The sequence below is a fragment of the Thunnus albacares genome, chromosome 19 (genome assembly GCF_914725855.1).
Source record: "Thunnus albacares chromosome 19, fThuAlb1.1, whole genome shotgun sequence".
NCBI classification, from domain to species: domain Eukaryota; kingdom Metazoa; phylum Chordata; class Actinopteri; order Scombriformes; family Scombridae; genus Thunnus; species Thunnus albacares.
Genome location: NC_058124.1, coordinates 18191352 through 18202452, shown reverse-complemented (window position 1 = coordinate 18202452; position 11101 = coordinate 18191352). Strand labels below are relative to the sequence as shown.

The following is an 11101-nucleotide window of genomic DNA, read 5'->3' as shown; positions in this document are numbered from 1 at the left end:
AGTAAATACTGGATTACAATACTTAATCCAAATCATTTAGCACTTTATTATCCCTTAAAGACTCTACTGTAGCCTATGTAACATAATCTTAAAGCCCCCCTCCACTCAAAAATGTTTTTGTTCTTATTCCTACAGTTGGATGTTTAAGCTCCACTGTGAATGATGTATGTGTAAGCTTGTTTTCACATTTATCTGCTGAAAGTGGAAATTTCTGTGTCCACTGAAAATCTGATTTTTAGGGGTGGGCCTACAAGCGTGATTTGTGACATCACAATTAGTATGGAAGCCAATGCTGGTCCAATATTCAACTTACACAAATGTGATGTGAAAACTTGAAGCCTCCAGAGAGTGTTTTGATATGTCTCAGTACATGTCTCGATACATGTTTCTATGCTAGAAAAAAAGTAATAGCATACATCTCCTGAAGAAGACACACATTTTGAGGTTCAAATGAAGTTTCTACACCCAACGGTGCAGCAATCTCACTAATAAAGAGCGAAGATAACAACAGTGTGATTAACAGAAAGGCAAATAAAAATTCAGGTCCTTACAGCACAGTGAACCAAACAGCAGTTATAATAGTCTCTGTAAAGGGAGATAGCTTTCAGGGGAATCACAGCTTTATTAAACTGTTGTCATAGCAACAGGGACAGAGGTGTCCAGTGTTATCCTTTCATTGGGGTCATTCTCTTCTTCTTCTCATCCCTGGGCTGCTGTTGTCCTCGCCCTCTCTCCATCTGAGGTCAGCCAGCGGTGAATGCTGCCCTGGATGGTATTTCTAATTTGCATTAAAAAGTGCCTTTAAATGTTCTTTCTCTGTATGAAATACCAGGTGAGGTGAACTGCCATGTTGTTGTAACTCTATAGCGTACTGTACCTGCATGGTGCCACAGGGAGGAAGGCTGAGACAACCTGCACAGATAACATCACACCTCCTTTTGTTGGATGAATGCACTGCATCATGTTTCCAGAGACAAACCTTCTGATCCAGACCTGATGAGATATTCTTGGCAATGTGTGAGTGTGTGAGAAAGAAAGAAAGAAAGAAAGACAGAAAGAAAGAAAGAAAGAAAGAAAGAAAGAAAGAAAGACAGAAAGAAAGAAGAGAAGAGAAGAGAAGAGAAGAGAAGAGAAGAGAAGACAAGAGAAGACAAGAGAAGAGAAGACAAGACAAGAGAAGAGAAGAGAAGAGAAGGAGAGACTACAAGTTAAAGAAAATTAAGTTTTATTCCATTTGGGGATAAAAATTTCTCCCTGACATACTTAGAGACAGTTCAAAAAATGTATTTATTAATTTATTTTAACTTTATTTGTTCCTATGTATTTATTTTGTTTGTTATTCCCATTTGGCCTTCTACTATAGTTAGTGATAGTATCATTAAGTCTTGATGAGAAATGAGTGATTGACCTATTTTTTTATACCATTACAACACATGTACAGTAGAAGGGGTCACTTGAGGTAATGGAATAGAGACCTACTGGTGGCTTTAAGTAGGTTTTTTTTTTTTTTAAATTATTTGTGAACGTAAAAGTTGAGTTTTTTCAATTGAGACATTTGAAAAAAATATTTGTTTTGTTGTATCAAATCTTAAATTTTCATCATACTCTAAATGTCCACTCTACTTTTACATCAACATCAGGTGACGCTAATTAAGCAGAGAGAGATTCACTTTGAGTTCTGTATCAATCAGTTAATTAACAATATCAGTCATTTTGATCCAGGTCAATTCAATTCAACCTCTCTCAGCTTGACTTTGTACAGTAACACAGTACAAAAAAGGGGTGTGTACACATACATATACATAGCATTTGTATAGCATATATATATAGATATATACACACACACATATGCTGGCCATTTCTTACATGTATTCATTTCATTCATGCACTCATTTATAATTATATTATTAGTGCTACAATATAAGATATATTCAATTAATGTATACTTTTGCCTATACAGTATATACATCATTCATGTCAGAACTGAATGATTTCAGCATTAGCATGATCTGTTCTTTAGAGATGCATTAATCGATTAGTCGATCAATTTAGTTTATCAAGTTTATCCCCAGCTATTTTGATAATTGATTAATTTTGGTTCCAGCTTTTTAAATGTGAATATGTTTTGGTTTCTGCAGTCCTCCATGATAGCAAACTGAATATATTTGGGTTGTGGACAAATCAAGACATTTGAGGTCGTATCTTGGACTTTGGGAAACAGTGATCAACATTTTTCTGACATTTTATAGACCAAACAATAAATTGATTAATCGAGAAAGTAACTGACAAATCAATTGATAATAAAAATAATCATAGTTACAGCCTATTCTTGTATAAATTAAGATGAATTCTGAGTTATACAACGGGATGCATGTTAAGTGACTCAGAAGGCCTTAGACAGGAAGTAACATGTCTCATATCTCTGTTTGTTTACAAACATAACATGTCGCCCTAAAGATATGAAACTTGCATTGTCCAATTCAGACAAAGACAAAGATGGCGGCAGAAGTCAGCATGTGGCAAATAAAACTGTTTGATTATGTTCCTCCTCTGTCTTGATTTCTCAATTCTTTTGTTTAATTGTTTAGTAAAAAAATGGTGATTTTCCTGGATAGATGCCTCCAGCTGGATTCCTTATCTTTTGCTTTTTCATTATCAGCTTTCCAACCCCCCACTCTGGACCTGAAAACATGAACCTGCTATCTGATTTCACATTCCAAATGTTTGAAAACTGAACAGATGGCTTCAGATTAAAAAGAAATGTTTAAAGGACAGTTTCACAACCTCTCAAATCTGTCTTAAACAGTCAGGTATCCATATGACCACTGAAAGAAGTTTTCATTCCTCCTGTTCATACTCGGTATTAAAATGCATTTAAAAGGTTTTTTTGAAACTTATATGAGGCTTCAGCGGTTTGAGGTAGTCATATGAAGTGGATATCTGCCACATTTACAGTCTTTTTAGCATCAAATTCCCTCTTTGTGTTTCCCCAGTGTTTCCCTGTTGAACTGCGGTGAGAGTATAATAACAAAAAGAGAGACTTTGGCACTAAAAAGACTGTAACTTTGAAAGATATTTATTTGATTTGGGTAATGTGGACGGCTGAAGCTTCACATTAGCCTCAGATAAACTTTTAAATACATTTTTGCACAGAAGGAGGACTGTGGATTTTGTCTCCATCACTTACATTAATAAATACATTATGAATGGATTCTAATGGTCAGTATGAACAAAAAGAATGATAATGGCAAGAAAAACTTATTATAATGTTCATTTGGGCACCTGACTGTTAAGACAGGCTTGAGAAACTGTGAACAAGTCCTTTAATTATCTACTTTATCTACTCTCTTATTTACTCTCTGCACCTCTTGACAAGTAATCATGACTGACATGACACCATGCAAGAGAAAAAAAAACAATTAACACTTTTCCTTAAAATCCGAGGCGGCTGCTCATCAACATCAAAGGACTTACGGGAAGTGCATTTTTCCATCTCGTATCCAAATCTTTCACCGTGCCGACAGAGGCGGAGGGTGCAGTAGATTCTGGGGGGGAAAGTCCCTCCCTGCCAGGGCTCTCTGCATTGGCTGGACCTGCATCGGATCCAGGCGAGCTGTCAGCCAATGAGAGGAGGCGCAGATGCAGGCAGAGCGGAGACCGACTTCACAGACCGGTCCGGTTAACGGTGGAGGGAAGACAGGACACGGAGAGGGAGTCTGCAGCCAGAGTCTTCTGCAGAAATTTAAAAAAAAAAAAAAAAAAATCTTTAAGTGTTTGCATCAAAATGGAGAAGAAAATCGCAGACTTTTCAGGAAAATGGAAGATGAAGTCTTCGGAAAATTTCGAGGAACTTTTGAAAGCGCTTGGTGAGTAATAAAACATTTAGGGTTTAGATATATATTCTTTCATTTGCATGGTGAAAAGGCCAAATATGGTTTCCAAAACAAGACAATGTTGCATTCTTTCTTTTCCTTCTATGAATAAAAAAATGCTTTACATGCAAAACTCTAACTCTAACTTGCATGCAAGTTGGCCCTCAAACAGCATATTGTTATCTGGTTTACCATCAACCATTCAATCTTTTGTTAAAATGCAAAAAAAAAGGAAAGTGAAGCATCCTCTTTACAAAGACCTGTCAATCATTTTGTCAGCTGCATTATCAGATGGAAATCCAGTTGGCTTAGGGGTCAAATGGGGTGCAGCAGTGTCCTGAAGTGGCTCTCCCTGTGCCTTTCCCTGCTAACTCATGTCACTGGGAATATTAAACTACATGAGGCTGTAAAGGCTCAAGTCCTTTTTGGGGAGAGCAGGAGAGAAAGAGAGAGAGAGAGAGAGGGGTCAGGTGAGGGCCAACCAGTGGCATCCATTAAAAATCTGAAGACAAATAGCCTGTGGAGGAATGTTAGATTAGACTCATCTGAAGCAGGGTCCTCCTCATGCGGTTGTAATTAGAGCCAGTGTAAACGGAACTAAGCCTCGACATGGGCCCCTGTAGCCAGCCAGCTCTGAGACTGACTTTCCTTCACCGCCCTGGGCCTCCCTGACCCAATCTGGAGCTCTGTGTGTGTGTATCTGTGTGTGAGTGTGTGAGTGTGTGTGTGTGTGTGTTACCTCCTTTAGTACCGCTACATGAGCAAATATGGTCAAATGAGATTTGTGGGTTAGTTCTGATCTCTCTGAAGCCAGTGAATAATGCTATGAATAATGGCAAAAAAAACTCCCCAGGCAGTTTACATTTGTTTTACATTTATCAAACATCACATCATCTCTACTGACCCAGCACATAGATGTTGATATAAGACGTTTATTCCATGTTTCAACCTGCACTATCCTGTTTATCTTGCTGCATAAATCCCATGTTCTGTAACTGCCTTATGTCACATCCATTTAAAGGTTTTTTGATCAATATCCTTTCACCTCAATGTAAGTGAAACCTCACTGAAGCTTTTATCAAACACAAATCAAGTTGTCATTGTTCCATAAGCTATCGTCTTTACATATTGTGTTGTATTTATTGGGACCATGTACAGTGTTAAACATAAATGTTAACATTTGATGTACTGCACCAGATTTAGCTTAAAGCTAATTTTCAGTCCTTTACAATTAAAACATGTAACAGCACAATAACAAACAGTACAAAGCAAAAAACACACAGGACACATTATACAATATACATCACATACACCTACAATGTCAACTAGAAATTAATAATTTAAGTTTGTCAAAATAAAAGTGAGATTATTTGTGTTCTTTACTAGACTCATCTCTTCACAGCTCCAAACAAAACAAAAACATCTTTGCAGTTGTGGAAAGATGACACTTGAAATATGGAGGGCTAACAAACAACATACCAGCCTCAGTCGAGTTGTGACTGACACAGAGCTGTGTGAATGATGACTGAATCATTCTGGAGTGAACTAACACTTTAACAATGTCACAGTCATAAGTCGTTTAACGATCATACCAGTGGTTTTGCATGTTGTAAAACCACATATGCTCCACTGGCAACCATTTTCCGAAGCATCCCACATATTTTGAGATTGATTTCCTCGGTTTCAGCTCACTCAGTGCAGCATTAAGGTGCAGAGACTAGGTAATTAATCATGGTGAACATTTCTTTACCTTTTTTTTTTTCCATCATGTCATCATTGTGTGGCGATACAGCAGCGCAGACATTTTTGGCAACTTCTCCTTGGTGTTGCATTCAAGTAAGATGTGACATTAAATTTTAATGTTGACATTTAACAGCTGCCAAAAAAAGCTTCACATTCACAAGCTACATTGTTAAAAAGGTAGTGACAGACAATAAGCAGTAGTTTCATTAAACACCAGGGGTGAAAAACTTTTCCAAATGTTCCCTGCTCATAACTGCATTAGCACTAGAGCTGCAATGATTAGCTGATAAATCAGATTAGTCGATCAACAGGAAATCAATCAGCAACTATTTTGATAATTGATTAATCGTTTTCGAGTCATTTTTTAAAAAGAAACACACCCAAATTATCTGATTTTAGCCTCGAAAATGTGAATATTTTCTGGTTTCTTTAGTTGTCTATGACAGCAAACTCTTTGGTCGGGACAAAAGAAGACATTTAAGGACGTTACTTTGGTATTTGGAGAACAGTGACGACATTCTTTTAGCATTTTCTGACATTTTATAGAGCAAACGACTAATCCATTAATCAAGAAAATAATCGTCAGATTAATTGACAATGAAAATAATCGTTAGTTGCAGCTCTGATTACCACACTGTGATAATGTAACATCCTAATAAAAGTAAATGTGAAAAAGTTTTCACTGTGATGGGTCACCTATCTAAAGAAAATATAAAATCTCTGCATGTTGGGAAGTGGGAAATTTTGGGGCAATAATGCAAAGCGTACCGCAGCTGCCAGTTTGATATTACTTGTGTTTTTCTTTGGTCCCCTGTGTTCAGGTGTGAATGTGTTCCTGAGGAAGATTGCAGTGACGGCAGCCTCCAGCCCAGCGGTGGAAATCACCCAGCAGGAAGAGAGCCTGTCCATTAAGACGTCCACCAGCGTCCGCACCACCAATGTCTCCTTCACTGTGGGTCAGTCCTTCAATGAGACCACAGTGGATGGGCGTCCCTGCACGGTACACATCACTGTAACATTCCTATATAATGTCAATGCATGCGTACTAGTAGGCTGCCTGGCCAAGCACAGCAGCTACAGTTCTTCTGCACAGAAAAAAAAACATATGGAAATCATTTCAGTGCAACTCGATTCTTGATGATAATACAAGGATCTGTTCTTCGTTTTTTTTTTTTTATTCTAAGTGAGTGGTGAAGGACATTGCTTCTGACAGGCCATTAAAATGTTGTAACAGGCAGTTATCGGCCAAGCTTTACTAGCCCTCGCAGTGTCCAGAGCACTTCAATGATGTCAGTTATTCACATTCTTCTTATATGAATCCCTGCAGAGTTTTCCTAAGTGGGAAACAGACAGCAAGATCAGCTGCGAACAGACTTTACAGAAAGGTGAGGGACCCAAGACAGCGTGGACCCGAGAACTGACCAACGATGGAGAACTCATACTGGTAATAAGATTTTCTGGAGAGTGAATTTACATATGAGGTCAAAAAGACACTCAAACTAAAATTAAACTGTTTAGTCTGAGAGCTTCACCATTTTAGAAACAAAAAATCTGTCCCTTTTCTTTCAGACAATGACGGCCGGGGATGTTGTCTGCACCAGAGTTTACGAAAGGGAATGAGGAAATTTCAAGACTGTCATACAATACTCCTGTTTTGTGCCTTACGCATGGTTTACATTTACTCGCCTTTGTTTGTCTTTGGCTCCTCTAGTCAGTCAGATTTCAGATTGTCAAATCTTGCTCAAACAGTGAAAAGCTTCAACCAAAGCTGAATTTACTCTTCATGTATAATATAGAAATGTCATACATTCCTTTTTTTAAAAAAGCTTTATTGCAGTGTCTAAATCCTTTCTCACGTTGTTAATAAACTGTTTTATATGAATTAACTCCATGATTTGATTTTTTTTTCTTGAAAAGCTATATGTATGTTCCATTTCAAACAGGCTCCCTTTACGCCGCCTCCTCCCATTCCCTTGTCTTCCCTCTACATATCACTTTACATCGCTGTCTGCTATTTGTACTCTCCTGATTATTCCACACCCTCTCCCCTCCATCTTTCCAATCCACCTTGTCCTCTGTGTGCTCCCTCGTCATCATAGCTCACTACAATATGTGCTCAATTAGCCTGAAAACTCCCAAAGACAATTTTGTACATTTCATATGAGGGCCACTGTGAGACACATTTTGGCAAAGACAAGGAGGAAACAGGGAGTGGAAAGGAAATGAGTGAGGGAAAGAGAAGGGAGACTATTTCATAGCATCAGGAGAAGGTCTGCTTCTTTTCCTCCCTTTTCCCAGCTGTACCTACTTACACAATGAGCTCAATAAAAAAGTCCTTCTCCTCTTTTTTCTTGCTTTGCACCCAGGTATTAAGTGGCTTTCTTTTTACCGTCCACTTTTCAACATAATGGATACAAAAAAAAAGTAGAAAACCAGTCTTGAAATGTGAGAAGACATGATTATGAGCTAAAAATGATAGATTCAACAGTCTTCAGAATCATTTACTCGCCTAAAAACTCAAGATGATGGTTCAATTTGGGGTGGACTTCACCTTCACCTTGTGAAAAATGAACCTTCAGGGGTCTCTCAGGCACTTCCTGAGGAGAGTGCTGCAACGGTTCACTAGCAGTGATGGTTTTTCCAGGTTTTCAAACAGTGTGCAGACAAGCGACCCTATGAAGTGCTTCCCAGTGTATACACACACACACAGCGCAGAGCAGGCAGCAGAACGACTGGGCCTCCTCCAGGATGAATGTTCTCAATAACCTCATCGTGTAAATGTCCGCACACAGTTTATATGTGTCTATATGAGTGTGAGAGAGGAAGAAGAGAGTGGAAATATTATGTGTGACCAAGTATGCAAGGCTTACACAACTTCCCTCATACATTCTTTTTTGTCTCACAGGCAGAAAAGTATGTTTTCAATGGCCTCAGTGAAGCCAATGTTATTGTGTAAGCGCTTGTCGAAACCGCAGCGCCTTAACTGCACTCTGGGGTGGATGGAAAGTTCTCTGCTATTTGCTCAATCAGAAAATTGAGCATTACACACACACACATTTACACACATACATCCATGTGCACTGTATTCTGTATAAATGACCCCTTTGACTTATGGTTGTTATCCTCGCAGGAGTGGGCCAAACCGCCCGGTCCCTCCTTGTTAGTCGGGTCACTTTCCACACACAACTGTTATGCCAGTTCATTCCTCAGGCAGTGATGTCATTGGAGCCTTGCGTTGCTCGATTGGCCGAGGAATGCTGCGGTTTTTTGGAACCAGGAGACACCCAAGTCCGGCTTTTTTGGTCCGGGGCCATCTGGACCAATCGTGACATGGCCGTGAGAGGAAATGATGAGTCACAGGAGTCAGCTGCCAAACACAGATGCTGCTAAAGAAGGTCATGAGGATAAACGACGTGAAGCCGGCAAGCCAAGCACGTCGAGGCAGACAACACAAGCGATGATACATGCAGAAGCTTTTGTCATTATTTATACGATCTGTTTAGGGTGTCAAAATGGCTTCTCATTCTTTGGTATCTGTTTGGTATGCATGTCACTGCTATTTCCACCCCAGCTTCCACATGTGGGCTTTGTTTCTTTATGGCTGCCCATTAAGTAATCTCATTGGTTGCATTCCTAAATTAAAGTTTCACTTTGACTTGGCGTTACCACTTAGGCCAGTATTAGGAACACCAATTGGACACGTCTTTTAGTTCTTTTGTTTTTCCATCATATCTTGACCCCTGTCAGGACCCCAAAATCAGGGAACCCAAATTAGGGGAACCAGCAAACACACATCCTTTACTCTGCTACTCCTTCCACTACACACTTAATGTACACATTCTTTCCATATAGTGTTTTTAACATCTCTTGCACACAGTTTAAGAGTACTGGTAAGGTCAGTAAATATGAGTTTTCCTAGTTTTATTTAAATTTTAAACCTTCTATTTATACCTTTTCTTTCGTAGGACAAAGAGTACTAATTGCACATTTTGTACTTGTACTTGGACTTACTGTATTTTCTTTATATTGCAGATTTGTTTTTGTTATACTTATTGGATTTCGTTGTTTTTTGCACAGTCTTATGATGCTTGTTGCCCCTTCACTTGTCAGAGTACATTCTGTGGTGTGATGAATACAAATCCTTGAATCCTTGAATATTGAGTATTGATAAGTGGTTCCTCACATATTTGGCTTGTGATCTTTTAAATGCAAAACAATGGCTACACTGGACCCCTTCCCATGGGTTACATATATGTGTGTGAGTGAGCATTTCAACATAAGAATTTTTTTCCTTTTCAGATTGTGTGCTACGCCCAAAAGGTAAAGATATGCATTATTTTACAAGAAAATTATGAGAAAACGTGTAGACACGTAGCTATTAAGTTTGTGTAGCATAAATATGTTTTTCTTCTTTCACATCCCATTAAATAATCCACAACTTCTCAGTTTTATCATTTTCAACATCACACATGCTGTGCAGTCAAAAATTATTCAACCCCACAGAACTTTAATTAAGACTCTAGTGGAGATCCTAAAGTTTTAAAGAGATATCAAATATGTCAGGCTGAACCTTGATGTTCAGTGATGCATAAGACATCAAGAACATTCCCAATTAATGGTGCTGCCACAAAAAAACATGTCTTGTGTTTGAATATTTCACTCAAGGTAAACACATAAATCCAGACCTGGAAAAAGCTGATAAAGAATATAAATGTGAGACAATGAGGAGTAAGATTTTTTTTTTAAGATATATGTTTTAAAAGTTAATTTACAATAATTAAAAAAAACTGGATGTTACAGCATTATTAATATCATTGGTTAGATGATGTAGGTCCTCTGGTTATAGCCCCAGTTTACAAATACTGTATTCATTGTGAGTTAATATGTGAATATTCATGCATAAATACACCGGTCATATGTGTGCAGATGTGTTCATGGATAATCGGGGGTACAGTAACAGGGAATGTACAGTATGTGCACTAACAAGCCTGTATTTGTACTGTATGTGTGCATGACAGGCTGTCCGGCCTATGTGTTTATAATTGAATCATATGACTGCCCTCACCCATGTGACCCCATGTGACTTGTAGGGGAGAAGAATTTTTTTAAAAAGTCCTGCCTGGATTGTACGAAGGCATTAGGCCATGAAATAAGTATAAAGCAGTGAAACTAAAGGTGTAATCCTTCCTGCTGCGGCTCGACCTGTGACTGCCAGGTCAGAGAAGTACAAAGAGAAACCTATCAAGTGGTCCTATTTGCAGGTATTTTGTATAAAAGCCACAGCCATAAGGAAACAAGAGAGTTGTGCTTTTCACTGTGCCACAATATTAATTCTAGATAAGTCACATTTAATAACTCTTGTAGGTAAAGACAGGATTAAGTATGAGTAGCAAATGTAACACAGCATGAAAAAAGGATCTACCTTTTTCACCTGAGTTGCTGCATCTCTAAGTTACCTGAGGTTTAAAATCTTATTTCTGGATTTC

At 38.4% G+C, this 11101-nt stretch overlaps 1 protein-coding gene and 1 long non-coding RNA gene across 3 annotated transcripts; one reads left to right on the top strand and one right to left on the bottom strand.

The window, feature by feature from the left end:
• Positions 1-588: 588 nt before the first annotated feature.
• LOC122969800 lies at positions 589-3558 on the bottom strand. 2 transcript variants are annotated; one of them, XR_006399088.1, is made up of 3 exons: positions 3475-3558; positions 878-993; positions 589-778 (listed from the first exon to the last, which is right to left on the bottom strand). It is a non-coding gene; the product is annotated as an uncharacterized LOC122969800 (long non-coding RNA). The 2 variants fall into 2 exon arrangements; XR_006399087.1 differs by having other exon boundaries at positions 878-1006; positions 3475-3553.
• A 3-nt stretch (positions 3559-3561) lies between these two features.
• Positions 3562-7497, top strand: crabp2b (cellular retinoic acid binding protein 2, b). The gene is made up of 4 exons (XM_044335777.1): positions 3562-3866; positions 6437-6615; positions 6943-7059; positions 7185-7497. The coding sequence occupies exons 1-4, from the start codon at positions 3785-3787 to the stop codon at positions 7233-7235; spliced, it is 429 nt and encodes a 142-aa protein (XP_044191712.1). The 5' UTR covers positions 3562-3784; the 3' UTR covers positions 7236-7497.
• Positions 7498-11101: the final 3604 nt, after the last annotated feature.